Here is a 26,644-nt window from a genome sequence, read left to right on the forward strand (position 1 = left end):
TTGGGCTCCCTCCTCTCTGGTTTCAGGGTGCGTCACCCCAGAGCCACGGCTGCCATGTCACGGCAGCTCAGCAGCTGCTGTGTTGAGCATCTGTCCCTGGTGGTCAGTGCATGTCATAGCGACAGGTCAGATGATCGGACACTTAGCATAATAGCCTTTTATATCCTATCTAATAAAAGAGTGATATGCAAATTAACCATCACTCCACTATGCCCACAAGCCACGCCCACAAGCCAATCAGGAGCGAATATGAAAATAAACCCAACCAAGATGGCTATGGCTACAGAGAGCAGGAGGGAGGCTTGGGTTTCCCCGGCAATGGAGGAAGCCAAGCTTTCCGCCTGCCCTTGCCGGCCTGGGTCTCCACACAAGGCTACAAAGTTTCAATGATAGAAGATACATAAATCCAAACAGAAATGGTGGCAGCCACGGAGCTGGAAAGAGCAGGAGGCTAGGGTTGCCCCCGGCGATGGAGGAAGCCAAGCTTTCCGCACACCCTGGCCGGCCCAGGCCTCCGCTTAAGGCTACAAAGTTTCAATTATAGAAGAATCATAAATCCCCCCCAAAATGGCTGCCACCACCGAGCAAGCAGAAGGCTTGGCCCCGCTCCAGGCTACAAAGTTTCAATTGTAGAAGATAAATAAACCCCAGATACCAGGGCCTCGGCTTGGGTCGCCAGGGGGCGAAGCTGGCCTGCAAACCACCACAAGCCCCTAGCCCAGGCCGCCCCACGCCCCAAGGGAACCTCCACCCTGATCTGGGACACCCTTCAGGGCAAACCAGCTGGCCCCCACCCGTGAACCAGGCCTCTATCCTATCTAATAAAAGAGTAATATGCAGACTGACCATCACTCCAACACACAAGATGGCTGCCCCCATGTGATCAAAGATCCTGCCTCCATGTGGACACAAGATGGCCACCACAAGATGGCCTGCAAGGGAGGGCAGTTGTGGGCGATCAGGCCTGCAAGGGAGGGCAGTTGGGAGGGACCAGGCCTGCAAGGGAGGGCAGTTGGGGGCGATCAAGCCGGCAGAGGAGGGAAGTTGGGGGTGACCAGGCCTGCAGGGAAAGGCAATTGGGAGGGACCCAGGCCTGCAGGGGAGAACAGTTGGGGGTGGGGGGGGGGACCAGGCCTGCAGGGGAGGGCAGTTAGGGGTGACCAGGCCTGTAGGGGAGGGCAGTTGGGGGGGACCCAGGCCTGCAGGGGAGGGCAGTTAGGGGTGACTAGGCCTGCAGGGCAGGGCAGTTAGGGGAAAACAGGCTGGCAGGGGAGCAGTTAGGCATCAACCAGGCTGGCAGGGGAATGGTTAGGGGGTGATTAGGCTGGCAGGCAGAAGTGGTTAGGGGCAATCAGGAAGGCAGGCAGGCGAGCAGTTGGGAGCCAGCAGTCCTGGATTGTGAGAGGGATGTCCCATATTGGAGAGGGTGCAGACTGGGCTGAGGAACACCCCCCCCCATGCACGAATTTTGTGCACCGGGCCTCTAGTATATAGAAGATAGTCACTTAGACTGTGGAGCAACAGGAATTTCATACTACAGAAGGAGTGTAAATTCATACACTCATGTTGATAAACAGCTGTACAACCTAATAATGATTACCAGGTGCAAAAGCTACTATTCAGTCCCATTCCCAGCAATATACCCTAAAGAGGCTACTGTAAACAAGCACCAGGAGACATGTACAATAATACTAAATGCAACCTTGTTACAGAGAGAACTAGAAACAACCCAAATGCACACCAAGTTCAGAATAGACAAATAAATTAAGATATATCCATACCATAAGAGAACATATAGCAGAAAGTATGATTATTTCAATTAAATGCATCAACACAGACCAAGCTCAGAAACAATAAGCAAAAGCATCAAGTCAGAGAAAATACACACTGTATGATTCCTTTACATAAAGATAGTTTTATAAGGCATGTTCAGCAATACATACATGCTGGTAAACCTATCAGAAAAAGCAAGGGAATGATGAATATGAAAATCAGAATCACAGTTACCTTCAGCAGGAAGAGAGAGGGATATGCTCAGATGCTTCAAAGAGTGTAAAGGATGTTGTGCTCTTGAGCTAGCTGGCGGATACTGAGTGTGCAGTTCATTTTTAAGCTATTATATTTTAAAATAACACAAGCTTGGTATACACTCTCTTTTGTATAAATTATGTACTTCAATATTTTGAAAAGTAAAAACAAATCCTGGCCAGTATGACTAAGTGTTTAGAGGGTTGGCCCTGGGACCAAAAGATCGCTGGTTCAATTCCCGGTCAAGGACACATACCCAGGCTGCAGGTACACATCAATGTTTCTTTCTCTCTCTCTCCTCCTCCTCCCTCCCCCCCACGCCTTCCACTCTCTCTGAAATGCAATGGAAAAAAATCCTCAGGAGAGGATTAACAAAACAAAAACAAGTGAAAACAATATATTCTCAAAATAAAACACACCATGTCCAGTAGGGTTATAGGCATGTTCTACTAAAAAAAACAATAATCTCTGTCTTAAAGAGACTACTGTACAATCAAGACAGTGAAAACAACACAGCTTGTTTTGATACCAAACCAGAGCAAGGTTTGAAATCAAAATATCAGATAAGTCACTTCCTGAATACAGATGTAAAAGTCCTAAATAAAATATTCATACTCTAAATCCAGCAATGTGTATTTGAAAAGAAAACCAGCCTTAGCCAGTTTGGCTCAGTGGATAGAGCCTCGGCCTGCAGACCGAAGGATCCCAGGTTTGATTCCAGTCAAGGCATGTAGGCTTGGCTCCTCCCCAGCCAGGGCCCTGGTCAGGGCGTGTGCAGGAGGCAATCAAATCAACATGTTTCTCTCACATTGATATTTCTCTCTGTCTTTCCCTCTCTCTTCCATTCTCTCTAAAAATCAATGGAAAAACATCCTCAGATGAGGATTAAAAAATCATATCAAAGTGACATTTATCCTAGGAATACAAGGACACTTGCACACTGGGGAAAAATCTATTAATGTAATTCACTTAAATTACCAAATGAAAATAAATAAACTATGATTCATTTATTCACAAATATCTAAGTGCCTACTTTTTCCCTAGGAGCTAAAGAGCAACAGTAACTAAAATTAAACACCCCTCCCCTAGTGGAGCTTATGTTGTAGTCAAAGTAGAGAAACAACAACAATAAACAAATTACATACCACATATACAGTATATCAAACAGTGACAAATACTAAGAAGAAAAACATAAGGCAGGAAACCAGGAATGGGAATGCTATGGGGCATGGTGGAGTAAGGGTGCAATTTGAGCAAAGACTTGGAGCAAGGCATGCAGATATTATTTGGGAGAAAATCATTTCAAACAGCTGACACAGCAAGGGTAAAATCCGAGAGGAATGAATAATGGAGACATGTTTAAGGATCACCAAGGAGGCCACTGTGTTTACTGAGCAAAGTGAACCAGGCAGAGAGAGTAAAAAGAAAAGGCATGGGAGTGAGGGTGGGAAACAGATCCCATAAGGGCATACAAGCGACTCAGGATTTTGGCCTTTACCCTGAGTGAAGGGGGTGGAGGGATAGAAGGGTTTTGAGCATAGAAATAATTTGATCTGATTGACATTTTTCAAAAAACCTTTCTTTCTGGCTCCAATGCTGAGGAGCATGGAAGAGTGGAAGCAAGGGAACCGGTTAGGAAGTTACAATAATTTAGGACAGTGGTCGGCAAACTGCGGCTCGCGAGCCACATGCAGCTCTTTGGCCCCTTGAGTGTGGCTCTTTCACAAAATACCACGGCCTGGGCGAGTCTATTTTGAAGAAGTGGCATTAGAAGAAGTTTAAATTTAAAAAATTTGGCTCTCAAAAGAAATTTCAATCGTTGTACTGTTGATATTTGGCTCTGTTGACTAATGAGTTTGCCGACCACTGATCTAGGAGAATAATGGTGGCTTACACGAGAATAATGGTGGCGGGGTAGTGGTAATGGGATATATTCTGAAAGTTAAGCCAACAGGATTTACTGATGAGAGCGAAAGAAAGGAATCAAAGATAACACCCAGATTTCTAACCTAAGCAACGTAAGAAGTGGAATTCTCACTTATTAACATAAGGAAGAGAATGTTAAAACAGGTTTAAGTTGAGAAAATCATGAGATGGGTTTTGTACAGGTCAATTTTGAGAAGCCATTAGTATCCAAATAAAGACACTGAATAGGCAATTGAATATATAACAAGTCTGATGTTCAGGGAGGAATATCCAGGGTGGGAATATAATTTGGAAGTTATCAGTGACAGAGAAACAAAGAAACAAAGGAGACAAGTTAGCAAGACAAAGGAAGATGAAATCTTTAAGTGTTGCAGAGGGAGATACTGACAAGAACTAAGAGTATTCATCCCCTAAATTCTAGAGGGGCTCAGAACTTAAACCAGGTGCCATAGCAGACAAGGATGAGGCAGGATGAGTTACGCAGTTGTGAACATGGAGACTGTTACAAGTCTATTAGGAGACAGACACCCTCACTCCAGCACCACACATCTAACTGACAACTACTATCCACTGCTGCAGGAGACAAATGAAGCCATAGAATGATGACACACTGAATTTTCCACTAGTTTAAATTTAAGAGCCTGAATCTCACAAACAGCCCTCAACCAAGGATCATTCGACATTTGAGTAGAAGGCACATGGGGTGTAAAAATACCCACACTACAGTATATAATCATAGAAAAGAGCCTGAAAGTTTTCAGGGAGAGGCAGTAGGGAAAAAGAGGGGGGGGGGGGGGCATATAGAAGATGAAGAATCAATATGACACTAGATTTCTTTTTTTAATATATTTTTATTGATTTCAGAGGGAGAGAGAGATAGAAACATAAACGATGAGAGGGAATCATTGATTGCTGCCTTCTGCACGTTGGACCAAGCCCGCAACCCAGGCATGTGCCCTTGACTGGAATCAAACCTGGGACCCTTCGGTCTCAGGCCGACACTCTATCCACTGAGCCAAACCAGCGAGGGCAACACTAGATTTCAAAAGCTAGATTGGACATTACTTTTTTCTTTTGAGAAAATAAAGCTTGCACTTTGGAGGTTTTCAAATACTCCATTCCATGGAAAAGAGATCTTAGTAAACACTATACTAAAAATTACTATCTTGAACAATTTAACTCTTTGGCATAGAGAACTGATACCAATCAAGTTAAAACAATCTCCTTCTACTAGTATGTATCTTTCCACTGCATTTATCCAGCAAACATTCACTGAGCACCTACTATGATAGATGCTGAGGATATAGCCAAGAATAAAATAATACAGATTCTCTGCCCCTAAGGCCTAGTCCAGAGAGACACATCAAACGATCATGCAAATAATTATATAATTATAGACTTATAAGTGATAAGAAGTAAAGTTCAGGGCACAAGAAAATCCTATCCTATCTAATAAAGATGGAATATGCAAATTGACCACAACTCCACAACAAAAATGGTGGCGCCCACATCCAATAAGGAGGGAATATGCAAATTGACATGACAAGGCAAGAGGCAGAAGGTGGTTCCGGGCCAGAGCAAAGGCAGTGCCGGCAGCCAGGGGAAGGAAGGCCTATTCTTGCACGAATCTTCATGCATCAGGCCTCTAGTTTAGAGATAAGGCTCCTCTGAAGAACTGACATTTGAGACCTGGCAAAAGTGAAGAGAGTTTCAAACAGAGACCCTAAAACTGGAGTTTTAGGAATTCAAAGAATTGAAAGGGGAGTATGGTTGAACAAGGTTTGGATTTTGGGGTATATGCTACTAGAGGCCTGGTGCATGAAAATTCATGCACTGAAGGTGGGGTCCCTCAGCCCGGGCTGCCCCCTCTTACAGTCCAGGAGCGCTCAGGGGCAGGAGGCGACCCAGCGATCAGGGGAAGGCGACGCCCCCATCACATCTCTGCTGCTGCCACTGCCGGTAGCACAAGCCTCGGGCGGCCCTGATTACCTGAGCCTTGGGCGGCCCTGGGCTGCTGGGCAGCTGCCATCTGAGGCTTGCCTGCACCTCGGAGCGGCCCTGGGCAGCTAGGGGGCTGGGGGACTCTGGAGGCAGGTGTGGGGAGCGGCTGGACCTGCCTGGGGGCAGGCCCGGCCACGCTGCACGCCTGCCACCCCAGCGGGACTGAGGGGACTGGGCGCCGCCATCTTGTGGCTGTGGGTGTCGCCATCTTTGAGGGTGTAATGGTCAATTAGCATATTCCCTCTTTATTAGATAGGATAGGAAACCACTGACAGGCATCAAACAGAAATGTGTCATGATCAAATTATGTTCTTTAAAAAAACACCCCTGGCTGCTGTGTGTATTCTAAAGGAGCAACATGGATTCCAAAGGGGCAAAAGGAAAAATAAGTAGACCAAGCTGGAGCTATTTCATATCCAGCATACCACAATAAGGTGGTGGCAATGGAAATGGAGGTCCTCCCCCCTAAAAAAGAAGTTTTAAAAGGAGTAACTTGGCCGAAACCGGTTTGGCTCAGTGGATAGAGCGTCGGCCTGCAGACTGAAGGGTCCCAGGTTCGATTCCGGTCAAGGGCGCGTGACTTGGTTGCAGGCACATCCCCAGTGGGAGGTGTGCAGGAGGCAGCTGATCGATGTTTCTCTCTCATCGATGTTTCTAACTCTCTATCCCTCTCCTTTCCTCTCTGTAAAAAATCAATAAAATATATTAAAAAAAAAAAAGAGTAACTTGTCAGAGTTCTTTTACACACACACAAAAAAAAACCTGACATGAAGTGTCAAACTTAATAAAAAAAAGACAGCATCTTTCAGAACAGAAAAAAATAGACATCTTTTTGCTCCATATTCCTCTCCCGTCCCATGATGAACAAAGAACTTGAAATTATTTTTTTAGAACCTTCAGTATGTTTCTCAAATGTTTGAAAACCAACTCATTTAGTCAAAACTTAAAAGCTCCAACCTGTCCCCCATGTGTTAAATTCAAATCTCGTAAATAACAAAAAATGTGACTTCATACCATCTATTTAACTTTCTCAGGCTTTTTTCCCCATTAGTACAGACAGAGGAGACAAATTTATGTTTCAAAAAAGACCAATATGAGGAGCATGATGCCTGGCTAGAATATAGTTAGCACTCAATTAAACATCAGTTTCCATCTTTTCTTCCAGATTTAGCTATGCTAGATTAAGAAGCAACTTTCTTAGACTAAACAAGTTCCTCAAATAACTCTCCCCAAAAGTCTGATCTGAAGGACTGAGAAGAGATCAAACACAGTTTTTATACTGGCTGAACAAAATGCAAGTATTTTTTCCAACAGTCCCAAGGAAGCCCTGCAACACGTACAATCTCATTTTCCTAGACCCTGATCCTTTAAAATCATATTTTTAAAATGTTATAACCTTTGCTTTAAAAATGTCACTTAAGTAACCCTGAAATTATCAGCCTGCCTACACACACCCTCCCTCCAGCAGCCACAAAATCATTCCAGTGGTAGTGCTTTCCAAGCCTCTGTTACCTGACCAGCAATTCATTCTTGCAGGCCTTTGAACTTCAGAACAAAAGGTATAAAACCAGAGTCTGACCAGGGCTCCAAAAACAATCAAGTTCTCTCTTTTCCCTGAGCTGGTTAGGAATACTGTCAGATAATGGAATACCCCTATTTTAAGAGGCATTTCTAGACATGCCTTGAGAATCACTCAAATAAGGAATCTTTTACCAACTGGTGAGTCAAAGCCTTCATCAAAACTAAACTGCTGCTGCTTTGGCCGATGTTTCTCAGTGATTAGAGCATCTGCCCGTACACTGAAGGGTCTCAGGTTCAATTCCTAGTCAAAGGCATGTACCTGGGTTGCAGGTCTTCATATGGATGTTTCTCTCCCCTCCCCGCATCCTTTCCACTCTCTCTAAAAATCAATGGGGGAAAATATCCTCAGGTGAGGAGTAACAACAACAAATAAACAAAAAACTTAACTGCTGCTACCATTATCCAGACCACATGGCACTGCTCTACTAACCAGGCCTTCTGTGCAGAACTCCCTCCTACAGTACAAAGTGGAACAGGGTTTGCAATGAAACAGCCCCCAGTAGATACCAAATGCATTACAAAAGAACAGGAAAGGAAAATATTCAGGGCTGCCTTACTTTTCACACAAAATAGCCTAGATATTAGAATGTGAACTCAGGAAGTATCTTTACTGACTTTTTACTCTAGGAGGTTTTCAACAGAGCTTCAGGGTCTGGGAAAAATGTCTGGGGTGTTTGGGGCATGAGTGGGAATGGTAGAACCTAGAAAAGGAGAAGCTGGGCCCTCATGCTTGTTTCAAACATAGTAGTTTCACAGGCATCTATATTTTGCAGCTCCATTTCATGAGATGAAAAGGTTTTACATCTGATGCATTTAAACAACCAATCAAATCCAATTCCTTAATGTTAGCAAAAAAAAATGTGTAAGTGGAGAAACTATATTCGGTAAGACATGAGGTGCTATGCTAGAACCTTGACTTCTGGAATCCAGTACTCTTACAACCACCAAAAACTACTCATTCTGACATGGAAAAGAACATCCATGATCAGAAATGCCCCAATATAAATTAATGCAGAGTGTAGAAATTCAAACCAACCAGCCATAATAACTAAAGATTTCACATCTAAGGATATGAAAAACTACTTCTGCTGAATAAGAATTTTCATTAAAGCAGGGGTGGGGAATGTCTGGCCCACAAGCCGTATAAGACCCACGAAATCATTTGGTCTGGTCCTGCCAAAGCATTAGAAATGAGTTAATTAAATGTTTGACCAAATATAACAGGCTAATTTTTAAGTTGATAATTTTGTATGACCCTCAAATGATGTTATAAATATCCAAATGGCCCTTGGCAGAACAAGGTTCCCCACCCCTGCATTAAAAGAATAAAACCAACATTTTGAGAGGAATACCAAGCAACTCACAAGATGCTTCAAAAAATGTGAAGTAACCAAAGATCTTAAAACCTGAAGAAAAACTCTATATTCTAAATTGGCATAATGAAATAAAATCAAACTCAAAAAGTGGGGTCCTGGGTTTTAATCCCAATTCAACCACATGCATTTGTCACACAGATGTATGGTCATAAATTATTTGATCTGTTACAGCTCAGTTTTCGATCTGCAAAATGAAGATGATTTGAGAGCCCCTGCCACACCAAAACTCTACCATTATAAGTATTTAAAAGATCACAAATTTGATAAGGCTAACACAGACTATAAAAGACATTGTTTAAAAATGTCACTATCATTTTAAGTAGAAGTAGAAAAATTTTTTTCTAACAAGCAAGAAAAAGGAATAACATGATATGTAAAACGTATCTAAAATGTTTAAATAGTTTCTAATGGCTCAGTTTCTGCCTTCAGCAATTAAGAGGAACCAGATTATGGCTACAATCTGAAAAAGATTTATTTCTAGTGTCAGATTTTTTTCACAGATTTATCTTAACTGCTCAAAGAAGGCAAGAAAAAAAAGGTTGTTCAAAGTCAACTTGCGGAGCATAAGAAATAACCCCAAATGTGCATATCCTATATAATAAAAAGGTATTTGCAAATTGACCCTAACGGCAGAATGACAGAACAACTGGTCGCTATGATGCGCACTGACCACCAGGGGAGCTCTGTTCAGCCACAAGCCAGGCTGACCGCTGCGAGTGCAGTAGTGGTGGCAGGAGCCTCTCCTGCCTCCTCAGCAGCGCTAAGGATGCCCGACTGCTGGCTTAGGCCCGCTCCCCGCAGAAAGTGGGCCTAAGCTGTCAGTCAGACATCCCCCAAGGGCTCCCAGAGGGAGATCTGACTGCCAGGTTAAGCCCGATCCCCTGGGGAGCGGGCCTAAGCTGGCAGGTGGACATCCCCCAAGGGGTCTCATACTGTGAGAGGAAGCAGGCCAGGTTGAGGGATGCCCCCCCACCCGAGTGCACAAATTTTCGTGCACCAGGCCTCTAGTTCTATAATAAAACTGATATAAAAGGTGAATTACAAGAACTAGCTGGCTTAAGATTTTAATGATGCCATCTTCTACTTTTCATTCAGCCAATATGTATTATGTGCCAGATAGGAGATACAGTGAAAATAAAGCCCTTGCACTTATATTCTAATGGAGGAGGCTAAAGATAACCAAGTAACCAAACAAACAAGGTAATTTCTGATACTGATAGAGCTATGAAACATCTTCTATAATAATCTATAATAATAAAAGCATAATATGCTAATTAGACCGAACAGCCGGATGACCTTCCAGACTAAGCCAGAGCTGCATCGGGCCTCTAGTATTAAAAAACAACAACTCAGCCAAAACCAGTTTGGCTCAGTGGATAGAGCGTCAGCCTGCGGACTGAAAGGTCCCAGGTTCGATTCCGGTCAAGGGCATGTACCTTGGTTGTGGGCACGTCCCCAGTAGGGGGTGTGCAGGAGGCAGCTGATCGATGTTTCTCTCTCATAGATGTTTCTAACTCTCTATCCCTCTCCCTTCCTCTCTGTAAAAAAATCAATAAAATATATATTTAAAAAAAAACAACAACAACTCATAATGTTGTGGAATTAGATTGGTAATTAGAATTAGATTGGAAGTATCTGAGAAGATATTTTTGGACAAAGAACCAAATGATAAGAAGGTACCACAGAGCTTTCTAGGCAGCAAGTGCAATGGCTCTGATGGGGACACAAGTTTAGGATGTTTGAGAAACAGAGTGAAGGCTAGGGTGGCTGAAGTATAATGACCAAAGTGCTAGGAGAACAGATCAGAGACAGGCAAGGGTCAGTCAGGATAGTGACATGATGTGATTTGCATTCTTAAAAGACCACTCACTCTGCTTGCTATGTACCTATCAAAAACCAAAACGGGCCTGACTGATATAGCTCAGAGGTTGAGTGTCAACCTACGAACCAGGAGTTCACAGTTCAATTCCTGTGGTCAGGGGGCACATGCCAGGGTTATGGGCTCAATCCCCAATCAGGGGCATGCAGGAGGCAGCCAATCAATGATGCTCTCTCATCATTGATGTTTCTCTCTCTCTCTCTCGCTCCCCCTTCTTCTCTGAAATGAATAAAAATAGGTATTTTAAAAAATCAAAATGGCCCTAACTGGTTTGGCTTAGTGAATAGAGTGTCGGCCTGCAGACCAAGAGGTCCCAGGTTCAATTCCAGTCAAGGGCACATGCCAGGGTTGTGGGCTCAACCCCCAGTAGGGGATATGCAGGAGGCAACCGATCCATGATTCTCTCTCATCATTGATGTTTCTATCTCTCCCTCTCTGACATCAATAAAAATATATTTTAAAAAATCAAAATGGATTCTGCTACTGCCTCTCAAATGACAGACTCAAATGATTTAATTTTATCTATATCTAAAATTACTCCATTTATTCTCAGTATATAATAATATAGTTCTGAAATTGCTGAAAATGTCAAGTTGTATATGAATTATTTTACTTGTAGTTCTACAAATAATATTGTGGACTACAGTAATTATTTCCCTCTGTTCCTCTAATTGCTTTCCCCTTTATTTGTAAACTGTGGATTTTAATGGATGAATACTTCAAGTGTAGTCACCAATTTCTTTTACAAAGAAGATTGTTATATGTTTTTTAAATAGCCTATATTATATATTTAAAAGATTAAACTGAGTTTAATTAAAAGACCCTGAATGCTGAGCCTACATTGCCATATGAGAGATTAATGAAGTGCAAATAGCCATAAGAGACCTAAGTGACATTTTTTAAAAAAATATTTTTATTTATTTGAGAGAGAGGAAGGGAGAGGGAGAAAGAGAGATAGAAACATCAATGAGAGAGAATCATTGATCAGCTGCTTCCTGCACACCCCACACTGGGGATTGAGCCCGCAACCCCGGCATGTGCCCTTGACCAGAATCGAACCCGGGACCCTTCAGTCCACATGCCGACACTCTATCCACTGAGCCAAACTGGCTAGGGCCTAAGTGACATTTTGATTTAAGCATTATCCCACAATAAAACCATATTCAGATGACTGCAATTATGCCTGACAGTGAGTGCTAGAATGACTACTCACCAACAACAAACCACCAAGTCACAAAAACATAGTAGTTCTACATGAAGGTCCTAAAAATGTAGAATACTACAAAGGAACTCACAGAGGTTTTATAGGACAGGAAATCTAAACTGTAAAAAAATGGTATAAATCCTACCTCTAACCAAGCGATGATGGACAATGACAGCTGACTTCAGGAACAGCTTAAGGAAAGCAACTCAAATCAAAGCATAGACAGATTTCACATCCCTGAGGACTAACTCTCTAGACCAGCCGTGGGCAAACTACGGCCCGCGGGCTGGATCCGGCCCGTTCGGCTATTCTATCCGGCCCGCGGAGCCAAAAGAGCGGAGGGTTCTCTTGCTCTCCCCTCTGCTTCTTTACTTTGAATTTATATTAGTTCACACAAACACTCCATCCATGCTTTTGTTCCGGCCCTCCGGTCCAGTTTAAGAACCCATTGTGGCCGAGTCAAAAAGTTTGCCCACCCCTGCTCTAGACTGATGCAAGCCATCTATTAACAGACTCATAGATAGAGAACAGACGGACAGCTATCAGAAGAGAGGGAGGTTGAGGGACTGGGTGAAAAAGTGAAAGGAATGGGAAGGGGGGGGTGTGAAAATGCCCTGTCCCATGGTGCATGGTGGTTAGTGCATCATTAATGTATGGAAGGGTCTCGGGTTCAATTCCTAGTCAGGGCACATACTAGGTTGCAGTTTCAATCCCCAGCTAGAGTGCATGTGTGAGCAACAGATCGATGTTTCTCACATCGATGTTCCTCCCTCCCTCTCTCCCTAATCAATGAAAAACATATACTCAGGTGAGGATTTAAAACACAAAACAAAAACTCGTAGACAGACAACAGTATGGTGATTACCAGAGAGAAAGGGGGATAGGGGGAGGTAGAAGAGGGCAAAGAGGGGATAAATAGTAACAGGAGACTTACTTAGATTGAAGACAATACAATATACAGATGGTGGATTATAGAATTGTATACTTGAAACCTATATAATTTTATTAACCAATGTTGCCCTAACAAACTCAATAAAAAATTTTTTAAAAAATTTTTTAAATTAAGTGTCAAATGTACTGTGTCACATTACCCAGAATAACTTTATCAGAGAAAGAACCCTGGCATACCCAAAAGGACTCCAGCTTATCAGAAAACCTTTGGTAATCATGGACCAGGCTACACAAATGTACCCAGAACTGAAAAAACTTCCATTTTCAACTAAGTAGCAAAACCACACAGATAAATATAATTCTGACCTTGATGACCCACTAGAAGAGATTTACAAAGGGGGGGGGGGGAGACAATGACTACCAAGCCATTCTGAATATGCTCTTTTCCTTAACACATGAGAGAAAACTTGGGCCAAATGGTCCCCATTCCTCTCTCGCGAGCTCATTTGTGCCTGGCTGGTCCCCATTCCTCTCTCCCCAGTGTTGAGTGAGCATGATGGCATAATGGTGTGAAGATGTGACAACCATTTGCATATTAGCTCTTTATTATATAGGAGGATTGTAAGTTTCCTGAATGTGATGTTGTGGTTATGTAGAATAATGTCTTTGTTCTTACAACATACATTCTAAAATATTTAGGGGTGAAATACCAGTACTAGTTAATACTTCCAGATGGTTCTGATTAAAAAAAAAAAAATGTAGAGAGAGATAAAGCAAATGTGGCAAATTTGTAACTATTAGTAAGACAGCTGGGAAAAAAAGAAAGCTGGATGAGTGGGGGTGTTCACTGTAGTGAGTACTCCTTCAATTTTTGTTGGATATTCTTTTTAAAGGAAAAGAAAAAAAATGGGGGCCCTAGCCAGTTTGGCTCAGTGGCTAGAATATTGGCCTGCAGACTGAAGGGTCCCCGGTTCAATTCTGGTCAAGGGCACATAAATTATTATTTAGGTTCCAGGTAGCAGAATTTATGGGTTACTTTCACTTTCTGTTACATTTGCAGACATTGCTTTTATAACAGGTCAAAATTAATAGACACAAACAGATAATCAAACAAAAATGTTACCGAAGCCATAGCAGTAAATACCTTTCATTTTAGCTGAGATAGAAGCTAGATGCCAGAGGCAGATGTAGGGATAGTTTCATCAAAATTGTGAGCAGTATTTATCATCAAATGTCAAAACAAAAGGATAATAAAGTATCAGAATATAGCCATTATGTACTAATTCATTCATTATATATGCATTTGATAGCTACTTTGCATGGTATCCTAGTGGATATTGAAATGAGTAAGAACTAGTCTCTGCCCTCAAGGAGTTTACAGTCTCACTGGGGAAAACCAGACAAGCAAACCATTACCCCCAAAAGAGCATATAAAGAACATCGGAGTGGTGATGTACAACTCCAACAAGCAAGACACTATGAAGATTAAGCAACAAAGCCAAAGGCAGATGAGAGGATATGCTGAGCACATCTCCAATCAACTCATCTCAGGCAGGACACTGCAGACAAACAGAATGCCCCAAGTTTACAGTAGATTCATAGAATTATGTTTATTCAGATATATTGAAATGAAAATGAAAAATTCAGTTCAAATATTCCTATAGCATGGATCATGTCAAGAATTCTGCCCAAGCCAAATTATAAAGATAAATAAAACTCCAAGTTTCTGCCCAGCTGGTGTGGCTCAGTGGTTGAGTGTCAACCTATGAACCATGAGGTGGACTGATTCCCAGTTAGGGCAAAGGCCTGGGTTTTGGGCTCAATCCCCAGTAGGGGCCATGCAGGAGCCAACCTATCAATGATTCTCATCACTGATGTTCCTCTCTCTCCCTCTCCCTTCCTGTCTCAGCAATCAATAAAAATTTATTAGAAAAAATAAAACTCAGTTCCTACCCTTCACAGTGTTCATAGAAAAAGGTATTTTTTTCTCCCTCTTAAAATACAAATATGTCATTAAGAAGCCTCTAGAGAACCGAGTTGCTGAGGAGGAGTAGGCTCCCGGTCCCTGCGCACCATCCGCCACCTTACTGGACACAGGCGAGAGAGCGAGAGCGTCGCCTCTGTAGCCTCCAGAGAAGACAAGGGCATTGTCGCCTCAGCCCCCGCCGCTGCTGTTTTCACCTGCAGCGGCTCGCCAGAGAGAGAGAACTACATAACCGGACACCTGGAGAAGAGAGATCATGGGGAGACAAAGTAACAGCCCGCATATGAAAGAAAAGCAGGCATCACCAGAAAAGGAAGTAAACGAAATGGAAGCAAGCAACCTGTCAGAGAAAGAATTCAGAGAAATGGTCATAAGGTGGATGAAAAGAATGGAAGACAAATTCGACAATATGTGTAAGAACCAAGAGGAAATGAAGAAGAACCAAGAAGAAATGAAAAAATGACATCACGGCTGTAAAGAACTCAATAGAAAGCATCAAGAGTAGACTAGAAGAAGCAGAGGACCATATCAGTGAGCTAGAAGACAAGGTAGGAAAAAATACCCAAGTAGAGCAGCTTCTAGAAAAAAAATTAAAAAGCAGGAGGAGAGCCTAAGGGAACTTTGGGACAAAACGAAACAAAACAACATCCGCATAATAGGGGTTCCAGAAGGAGGGGAAACTGAGCAAGGAATAGAAAACCTCTTTGAAGAAATAATGACAGAAAACTTCCCTGATATAGGGAAGAAAAAACCCACACAAATCCAAGAAGCTCACAGAGTCCCAAGCAAAATGAACCCCAAAAGACCGACACCAAGGCACATTATAATTAAATTGGCAAACACCAACGACAAAGTGAGAATCTTAAAAGCCTCTATATTTGCAATATGTATAATATGGATCATTATAATTACACAAAATTGCATCATATATAATATAAAATAGAAAACTATCATTAATCAGCAATTAAGGATGAGGAACCTAAAGAAATACCATAAAAGCTACCATTTATTAAGAACTGATTCTGTGACAGGAATGTATATACCACCATAAAGAGACATTTAAATCATCTCAGGTTATAAAGCTAGGTTTTGAACTCAGGGATCTCTCTCCTAAAGCTCAGTTCCTAATATTACATTATGCTTCCTCAACCAAAATAAGTTAGAATTATTAGAAATAATAACAATACAGAAAACAGCACAGACATCTGAACATATGATACACTTGATATATACACAAAGATCAAGTTTTATGACTGCAGGTTATATAGTTGATAGTTGCTCAAGTTTTTAATATTGAATTAAAGAAAACAAGTCTACAAGTAAAACTAACAGGGAAACATTTGAATAAGGACTACTGTAACTTAAACTATATTATGGAAGAGTATAAGGGTCAGCATCAAATTTTCAGTTTCCTCACCATCAATAAGTCATCTTAAGTCTCCATCAGCAGTCAGGAAACGACAACCCCAAGCCAAATCTGGACTACTTCTGGGTTTTCTAAATAAAGTTTTATTGGAACACAGCCAGGCCCATTCATTTGTGCATTGTCTATGGTTGCTTTCCTGCTACAATGGCAGAGCTGAATAGTTGACAGATATAGTCTGATCCACAAAATCTAAAATATTTATTATCTGGTCCTCTACAGAAAAAGCTTGCCATCTCCTGGCCTAAATACACACACAAACACACACACACACACACACACACACACACACTAGTAGAAAAATAATTACCTTGTCATTCCAGCTTTATTAACGCTTTATTATGAATTCTGATTTAAGTTCTCTTCCTTTGTAATTAATGTCACTTAATAAATGCTAATGAGTTTTTGAATTTCCACAAGTATGTTCACATCTTAGTTATTTTCCATAGTGTAGATCTTACTTTAGCTACCCAGTAATTTTTCCTTCATATTATTACAAACAAAATCCTAATTAAGGAATATCTGCAATTACCCCCACATACACACTTATCCCACTATTGCACACTATCTACAAAGACATAGACACAACAGCTGATATGACTAAATATTTCCTAATTCCCTGTTCACACTAGAATCTCTCATCAATTGCCATTTAGGACTAACAGCATCAACACCACCTGCTTGCTTATTAGAAATGCAATTCATGGGCCTCATTCCAAACCTATCAGGTGATTCTTATGCACACTAAAAGCTTAAGGATCACTACATTAAAACAGAGTTATATTACTTACCTTGAGTGTGAAAAGGCTGATTCGGCCAGGCAGTTTATAAAATAGCCCCTCTCCACCTCTTGAATTGGAATGTAGCATGGCATTGAGACATGCGAGAGGGGATGTCCCACTGTAAAAACGTACAAGGATGGGTGAGGGCCTCACAAGCTCATATGCCTACTTACTCAAAGATCTAAGACTTTCTGACTCCTTAAATCAAGAAGCAGAGCAAGAAATATAGGAAAAAAAGATCCCATCACAATTCCAGTTTGAAAGTAGCAAGAGAGTAACAGATGGAATTCGCATAAATCATACCCAGAGAATTCAGGAGTTTTGAAAAAACACATCATCCAATATTTAAATTAAAATTTTAATTAAAATTTAATATTAATTAAAAACAAAACCACATTTTCTAGCCTCTATATCAGCCATGGGCAAACTACGGTCCGCGGGCCGGATCCGGCCCGTTCGGCTGTTCTATCCGGCCCGCGGAGCCGAAAGAGCGGAGGGTTCTCTTGCTCTCCCCTCCGCTCCTTTCCTTTGAATTTATGTTAGTTCACACAAACACTCCATCCATGCTTTTGTTCCGGCCCTTCGGTCCAGTTTAAGAACCCATTGTGGCCCTCGAGTCAAAAAGTTTGCCCACCCCTGCTCTGTATCATGCTCAGAAACTGCCACATAACATTATAAAAACAAAGGCAACATAATGAATGGTCATCCCAAGAAAACAAGCACACCTTTTTTGCCTCCTAGTTAAATATTTTCTAATAAGCACACAAACGAACAGTATTTCATTTGCTTTTTCTCTGTTGGGAAGAGGGGAAGGATGGGTTTTATTCTACATCGATCCTGGAGCAATCACTTAAATTTGAAATACAAACAAAAGTATTTGAAATACAAAAGTAAGTCAAATGGATTTGGTACCCAAGAGTGCTCAAACATTAAACTAAAAACAAGATGGCATAACCCGTCCAGTGTGGCTCAGTGGTTGAGCATCAACCTATGAACCAGGAGGTCGAGGTTCAATTTCAGTCAGGGCACACGCCAGGGTTGCGGACTTGATCCCCGATGTGGGGTGTGCAAGAGGTGGCCAATCAATGATTAGCTCTCATCATGGACATTTCTGTCTCTCTCTCTCCCTCTTCCTTTCTCTCTGAAATCAATAAAAATATTTAAAAAATTAAAATTAAAAAAAAGATTACAAATTAAGTTATTTCATTGTCCCTGCTACAACAGTAGGCTGCAAAACAATGACAATTTCAGTGAATGAAAGGCTACTTACTGGATCTTAAAATAAAAAAATGTCAAAAATACCAACAACTGCCCATTAATGTTAACTGAATTTGGCACTAGCGTGTACTTAGTGGTAGGGTTCACTTGTGCACCTTCTCTTTCCCCTCCCCTAAATATATAAATATATTAAGTAAAGCCTCAGCATTTTTTTAGAACTAGCACTAGCAGAGTGTTAAAAATAACTTGAGTTTAAAAAAGGCATTAAAAAAAAAACCTTATTACTTATTCTGCTTTGGAACACACTGGATACTAAAAAAATTTTCACCAAGAACCAATCTCTAAAAGAAACCTTGAGCAGAATCTGGTTTATCAAGTGGGTGTGCTAAAATCTCTGCTACAAGGGGAACGGCATGTTGGCAGAATCTTTTTGTGAACAATGTGACTCCTACACATTATGCCTCTGTCTACAAATTACAAAGCTGCTCACTCATCACAGCCACCATGACTGCTTCAGAATTCCTATAAGAGCAAGAAGCAGCCCGAGCTGGTTTGGCTCAGTGGACAGAGCGTTGGCCTGCGGACTGAAGGGTCCCAGGTTCTATTGCGGTTAAGGGCAAATTTTTGGGTTGTGGGCTCTATCCCTAGTAGGAGGCGTGCAAGAGGCAGCCAATCAATGATTCCCTCTCATCACTGATGCTTCTATCTCTCTCTCCCTTCCTATCTGAAATCAATAAAAGTATATATTAAAAAAAAAAAAAAGAGCAAGAAGCAGAAACAAGTTAAGGTTCTTAATCCCATCTGTCCCAAAGGGACTAATTTACCTTCTATAGACATAGTGGTCCAACAGCAATGCAGACGACAGCATGATGGGAAATAGCCCATAAAAACAAAAATAAAGCACAATTATAACACTACACAATGCACAGGTGCTATTTAAATGAATATGATCTAGATAATCCTGATCTTCCCTCCCCACAAAATGTCAATTTGAGAATGTTTGAATTGGTAACTGGAAAGTATCTTTTAACCCTAAAAGGTCAATTCCAAGAAGCTAAAGCTTAACCAGCAAAAATATATGCTGTTTATTCTGAGTCCCAAGAAGAGACTGTTGAACTCCCCCCTTTCATTTAAAAGAAAACCAGTCATTGGTTTTCATGCCTGCAATTCCTTTTGTGTTTCTAACTTGTTGCTTCTCTAAGAAAACTACATCATAGAATAACAAAATCAAGGTCATAGCATAACAAAAGCAAGGTCACCCCCAATTTACTATATTCATATCATAAGTGGTCAGAATCAGTAGGAGGAAAAAAAGGCCCTTGAGTTTATGGTGATGAAATCCCCCTTCTTTGATCCTGAAACAAAGGACTTCAGAGATACAGTATAGAGAAAAGGGTACTTTTAGACTCAATACAGCCCCATCAGAGTCCACCCCTTTTCTATTATTGAAACTTAAAAAATAGAGTATAAGAAAAAATGTGCAGACTCCTTACACAAAAAACAAGCTCCACTGTCAAGATTTAAGGGAGAACAAGGATGGGGAAAGCTACTGGACCTCTGATAAAAACAAATGGATATTCACACTCCCACCTACACTTGGGAGGACATACAACCTGAGATGGTTCCATGTTACTACCAGGTACATGAGTCAGTGTGTGTGTGAGTGTGAGTGTGAGTGTGTGAGTGTGTGTGTGTGAGTGTGTGAGTGTGAGTGTGTGTGTGTGTGTGTGTGTGTGTATTACATCGGACTCGACATACGTTGTTTCGTAGTTATATCACCATCTCCCATTTATTTATTTAAAAAAAAAAAGTTCCGTCATTTCGACGTATGTACATATGTGCTTTATGTTTTGTGTTATTTATTTACCACAAGTAAAGATCAGGAATTGTTATCTTTCTTTTAATTTTTTTTTTACTATTTCACTTCATTACTGCTGTGTATGTGCTCCATGTGAGTGACGTAGGTGCTTATGTAGGTGGGTTCCGACTTATGGCGAAAATTGCATTACATCGCGCCGTAGGAACAGATCTCCGACGTAACCCGAGGACCTACTGTACATATATGTATACACACACACACACACACACACACGTGGACAGATCACTATATAACTACAGACATATGCCCTATGAAACCCTCATGTTAAGCAACAAAAGCAATACAAACCTCATTTCCTTTAGTCCTTCTGCTTCTATAACCTGCAGAATCTGTTTTGGTGTCATCGGAGCATCTGAGTAGTTTTCTAGTACCTGAAGAAATACAAATGCTCTGAATTCAGTATACTATTTCCATTACCAATCTATATCATGGGCTACAGTTCTGCCATGAGGTATCACTGCTGACAATTTAGATATTTCCAGTTAAAATTACTTCAGAAACCAAGCTGAAACATTCTAATTTTCAATTCTAAAACACATCTTCTTAGCATACATGTTATATGTTAGGGCCTCAGCAACGTTGGTTAGTGCTTAATTTGATAATGCTAATATGACTAACCCACAGAATAGGTAGTACCACACAATAATTTATAAGACAGAAGTGCATTCAGATTTTCTTTCCCAAGGAAGTTTGATTAGTACCCATATTTTTAAATGATGATTTTTACCAGTGAGTTGTGAAATTCTGGTGTTAATCGCCACAGCAGATTTTGCCATTTGGCAACATGATGCTATGATTTCACGTGGTTGGTGCAAGCAAAACAATGAAACAGAATGTCCCATTTATGTTAGCATCACCTAAAAGTCATAGCAGTAGTTTCTCATAAGCAACTGCAGCTCTTGGGCTTTAGGAGGTTGAATTGTTTTAGAAATGTTGTCTTTCTCAGGGAGAAAAAGGCTATCAATATCTTTGTACTGTCTCCACCTGTGCAGGTGCTGAGGTTACTCCAAGCCATAAGAACATCTTGCAGTCATTCCACAATGGTAACAACTAAGTACTGCTCTGTCACAAATAAAACATGAAGCAAGAAGTCTGACAGGACTGCTGCTGAAGGTTCCCACTATTACAAAAACACGAGCCCTTAGCACAAAAGGAAGTCAAGTTTTGGAGAAGTAGGTGCTCAGATAAACCTCTACTTACCATTATCCCATTCTTAGCTTCTTTCTTTTCAATTTTTACATTCTCCTTCGGTAACATTATCATCTCTCATAGTTACAACTATTACCTAAACTCTGATAACTCCCAAATCCTTTAGCCCATATTTCTCCCCAAACTTCAGACTCAAATATTCAGTTCTGTACTAGGCATCCCCCCTTGATCATCTAATTCATCTCCCCTTCTTCCAGTATTCCCCACTTTGGTTGGCAGCCTAATTACCTAATTCAGAAACCTAGTGGTCATCCTTCACTCTCACCTGTCCCCCAGTTCCCACAGCCAGTTTCATACGAGACCCAACACAACAACCCCTTTGCTAATATCCCTGCAACCAGCCCTGCTTTCCTCAAATCCATTCTTGCTCTGCTGCCATTCTTCATTCAATAAAATACATGAATACTTTGTACCAGGAACAATTATCAGAATTCATCAGTAAACAAGACCAAATCTCTACTCTCACAGAACTTACCTACTATAGCCTGAGGTCAACCCAACAATCAAATCACTTTCTGGCTTTAAAATCTTCAACAGCAACCTGGCTTCCTGAAAATCCACTGGCCCAACAGAATAACAGACAGAACTGAAGTCAAATTCTAGACTTCTAAACTTGGGCAGTCACCTACCCAATCTGAGCCTAGGTTCCCTCAATTATAAGGAAGGATAGCGGTGTCTTCCTCTCAGAGTTGTTTTACAGGTTAGAGATTATGTAAATGCCTATAGTGCCTAGCAAAGTAGGTGGTCACTGGCCTGGCATACAAGGCCCTCATAATCTGGTCTCTACCTGTCTCTCTACCTGATTGCCAAACATACTCCACAAATTTTATGTCCCAATAACTAAGTGTAGCTCCACCCAATTCCCACACTCTCCACCCTGCAAATTCTCTCGTCCTCCCTCCTGCCCCCATTCTTCAAGATTCAGTTTGGGAAGCACCTTCTTCCAGGAAGCCTTCTCTGATCTCTGCCAGGCAGAGTAAATTGTCTTTTCAGTGTCCCCATAGTTCCACAACACATATAATTTATCTTCCAAAGCAGAGCACTTGAGAGGGAAAGGAGAAACTATTCATAATTATGCCTGGACAAGAAGCAGGAACCAGGATGTCTGTTTACCATTTACACATCTATAATGGCACTTATGCCTATAGTAAAATTATATTCATGTGTCTAGACTTTCCCCATCCCCAGAAGACCATAAGCCCCTCAAGGGCAAACCTTATCTGTCTTTGTATTGCAAGAACTTAAGTACCAAGTTAGGCAGTGTTGACTTAAACCCACAACAAACCCTAGGACAAACTACCAATGTTCACTGTCACAGATATTATTTCTTTGATACTAATTAAGTGGGAGCTGAGCTAGTGAATTTTTGTAGGATAACTTTTTTTTAAGAAGCATGAATCTGAAAAATTAATTACCAATTATTTAAACAACAATTAGGAAGAGCCTGAGAATCTAAGATAGAGGAAACAAAATCTCTAAAGGGAAGTTGCATTAAAAGATAGAAAGTATTCACTTTTCTTAAAACTATATTTCTCCAGCTTTTAGTATAAGATCAATTCAGCAGTGTTCTATTCCTAGTCTCTGTCTTTCTAGAGCACACTTTAAAGAAAGGGGGGGGAAAATCTCTCTCCTACTTCAAAGGAGAAAAAAATGTTTGATGTAAGAATGGTCAGTCATGAATCAAAGTGAAAGATAAAGCCGTGCAATGAAGACTTTCTTAAAGCCAGGGAGAATCCATTTAAGGGCATTCAATCTAAAGGGAAATCCCCTTGGCCATTTCTCCAAAACTGTTCCTAACAAGCAGGAGGATTTACACCCCCAAAGTCTACCTCTTAAATCTAAAAAAGACAATACTACAAAATGTTTGAAAGAATATCTACTTTTCAATAACATAATTAACATTTGCAAAAATCAATCTTCTGGGGCATACTGCATTCGTCTTTTCTTTCCTACGAAAATACTTTATCAAAGGGTTCCCAGGCCCTAGCTGGTTTGGCTCAGTGAATAGAGAGTCGGCCTGCGGACTGAAGAGTCCCAGGTTCGATTCCGGTCAAGGGCACATGCCCGGGTTTCAGGTTCAATCCCCAGTAGGGGGCGTGAAAGAGGCAGGCAATTAATGATTCTCATCATTGATGTTTCTCTCTCCCTCCCTCTCTGAAATCAATAAAAAAAATATTTTTTTAAAAAAGGTTTCCCAGTATCACTCTCACCATTTGAGCAAGGTCAGAAGCAATACGAAATGCCCCCGAGCAAGTGCATCTGATTGCCATGGCAAGCACTTCAAATTCACCTGTCCAAAGGGTAGTTAAATCTAATCTACTGCCCTCCCACTTGAGCTTACTCTAGTCAAGCTTCTCTGTCCTGTGTAAGCTCTCATAAACTCTCCAGCACTCAGTCACAGCAATTTTTTTTTTAAATGAGAGGACCCTGAAAAGTTCCCCCTCACCCACCAAGAAAAATTTTAAGCAAAAAACAACAAAAGAATGAAAAATTATGCACCATGTTCCCAAGTGTTGTTTTTCACATTTTTAGGTGCACCAAAAATATGTTCCATTCACATTACTATTTTTAATGAAGAGCCACAGAAAAGAAAGAGAAAGAACTTATTCAGAAAATCTGGCATAAATTTGAACTAATGATAAAACAGAAATAGCAACCTGGATACTGCCAAGTTCATATCACAGTAAATTTAAGAACCTAAAGAAGCTTAACAAAATAGTGGACCCCAAATTCCTAAAGTCTTTCAACTAGTAAGAGCCAAACCAACAAAGCTTTGAGACAAGTAGACTTTAGAATTCTGTCAGGACATAAATAACAGGATTTAAAGGTACTTTCACCTACCTCTAACAAGCAAAACTCTGGCAAGCAAATTTCCTTTTGGTGCCCAGAGCCATAAACACCTGTGTAACAGGAACTTAGAGGAGAATTTCAATGAACACCAAAGACTCAACCTGGAGGAGAAAGAGCACATCCTTTTGGCTCTCCGCTACTCTCCTTTAAGCCTAAATTTGTTTTCAGGTGAAGCAACACTGGAGGAATCCTGAAAGCTAGCCCAAGCTTCCAGTTTTGATTGAATCAGAAAAAATTAGGAACTTCAAAAGCTTCAAATTGCATATGCCAAAACAAATTAACTGAAGCACAAAAACTTCAGCATACAATTGTTATTTCTGTTCCTTGGGCAACAAATGCCCAGGGAAGACCATCAGGAATGCCAGGGAAAATTCTCCTATAAACCAAATAGCTAATTCTTGCAAGTCAACAACTGAGTTTTACAGACTTCAAGCAAGAAAAAGGTGTGGCACAGATCTATAACAAACCCCAACACATAGTCATCTTTTTTGCACAACACCTTAGAGGCAGGAACCACACTTCCCAATAAAATAAAAGATTAGAAGGTTGAGCTTCATTACATAAAAACTACAAGATGTCAAGAGACAAGACATGCCTATCTGCACTATAACCCTGCTCTGTGACAGTTCTGAAGAACTGACATCTCTGAGAGAAATATAACCCATTACTACTGTCATCAGCAACATTTTATAAAAACATGTCCCAAAGTGTTTGTTTTGTGGGTGCAAATTCAAAAGGAAGATATTTCATGTACAAGGCCTCTGACACTTTGAAAACAAAAAATTCACAGCCCCCCTCACCAGGCAGCTTCAAACACTCCAATTACTCTCTCTCCCTTGCTAAGTCCCCTGCGAGCAGTATCTTCAAACAGAACATTTGGTCTTTGTCCAACACTTCATGTATACATGCACCAGGACACTAAAGAACATACACAGATACATTCTTTGCAAAGTGTAGTCCATTCTCTGCCTACCTCCAATCTGATTTATGAAGTAAAACACTCTCATCAGCGTTTCTCAAAGTGTGGTCCTTGGGCCACCTGTATTAGAATCAACCTGGGCAGCTGGTCAAAATGAAGATATTCAGGCAGTACTCCAGAATCTCAGATTCAGGTCGTCAGTAGGTCTTAGGACGAGCATGCCTAACAATCTCCCCAGGTGTCCCCACAGAAGTTTGAGGACTACTGCTCGGGGTTCAAGCTAGGAATAAGCAAGCACTTGCTTCCCTCCACACACCTGGTTTAGATTGGGAAAGCTCAAAATGCCACTCGCGTCCTTGGAATTGGGGGCGCTTCCTCACCCTTGGAGTCAAACGCACCACCCCACTGCCCACCAGGAAGCGAGGGAGGAGCTTCCGACCCTTCCCGGAAACCTAGCTCCCCCCGAGTACAGAAAACAAGCTTCCCCAGACCCCCAGACGCTGCCAAACAGTGGGGGAGGGGAGGCTGGGGCTCCGGCGCCCGGAGGGGGAGGAGCCGGCCGGCCGGCTCGCCCCTCCGCAGGAATTTAGAGGTGGGGGGTTCAGGCAGAAAAAGGCGCCATATCCAACCCGGTGGGGGACCTTTCCCCACCCAACGCCTGGGAGGGTAGTCGATTTCCTACAGGAAGAGTGACTCCGCCCCTCCCCCTCCCGGTGGGGAGTGCGCGGCGAGCCCACCCCCACGCCCCCCACTGAGCCCCCTTAGGCGACCCGCCTCACCAGGCGCGCGGCCTCGGCCCACGTGCGCTCCTTCTTCCTCTTCTGTTTGTCCTTCATCCTCCTCCTCCCCGGCGGCGGCGGCTCCACGCGGGACCTCCGAGCGGGGCGAGCTGGGGCGGCGACGGTGCGGGGTGGTGAAGGCGGCGGCGGCGGCGGGGGGTGCGTGGCGGCGGCGGCGCGAGAGAACTCGGGTGCGGCCGGGGGTAGGGGGCGGGTGTGTGGGGACCGGCTGGCGCGAGACCGGCGCGAGGGCGGCGATGGGGGAGGGGTGGCGGCGGCTCCACGCGCCCGCGCTGCGTCAGTCGCCCACGGCGGCGGCGGCTGCTGCCCCACGATCGCTAAGGAATGCGGCGGCTCTGCATAACCACGGGGTCAGAGGTCACGGCTCCGGCCTCTGCTTTCCCGCTCTGCTGAGGTGCCGAGACAGGACTGGAGGTGGGGCAGGAAGGCGAGACGCGGCTTTTCTTTCGGCGCCCGGTTGTGTGAGTGTGTGCCGTGGGTGTGTGTAAGTGTGTGTGCAGAGTGAGGAGGGGGAGTGTGGGGTTTTTTTTTTGAACAAAAACAAACCGAAAGGGCTGCTGGGAATCGTAGTCCCAACTGCCTTTTTGGCCTCCCCCACTCCGGAAGAATATGGCTGCGTGAAACGCTTGGACCACACTTCCCGGCGTGCCCCGCGGTTCGCCTTTCGGCCCTCCTCTCCCTTCCTCTGACTCTC

The 26,644-nt window shown here is 42.3% G+C and overlaps 1 protein-coding gene across 1 annotated transcript in view; it reads right to left on the bottom strand.

Annotated features, from left to right (window-relative positions):
* ASXL1 (ASXL transcriptional regulator 1) overlaps positions 1-26,292 on the bottom strand; it is a 64,911-nt gene extending 38,619 nt beyond the window's left edge. Inside the window, exons 1-3 of the mRNA XM_080683009.1 lie at positions 25,930-26,292; positions 20,461-20,543; positions 17,085-17,193 (exon numbers count right to left, since the gene is read on the bottom strand). Coding sequence (XP_080539135.1) covers positions 17,085-17,193; positions 20,461-20,543; positions 25,930-25,986 — 249 coding nt within the window. The 5' untranslated portion in view covers positions 25,987-26,292. The remainder of the gene's footprint in view (positions 1-17,084; positions 17,194-20,460; positions 20,544-25,929) is intronic.
* Positions 26,293-26,644: the final 352 nt, after the last annotated feature.

The sequence above is a fragment of the Plecotus auritus genome, assembly GCF_963455305.1.
Source record: "Plecotus auritus genome assembly, chromosome: 8".
Taxonomy (NCBI): domain Eukaryota; kingdom Metazoa; phylum Chordata; class Mammalia; order Chiroptera; family Vespertilionidae; genus Plecotus; species Plecotus auritus.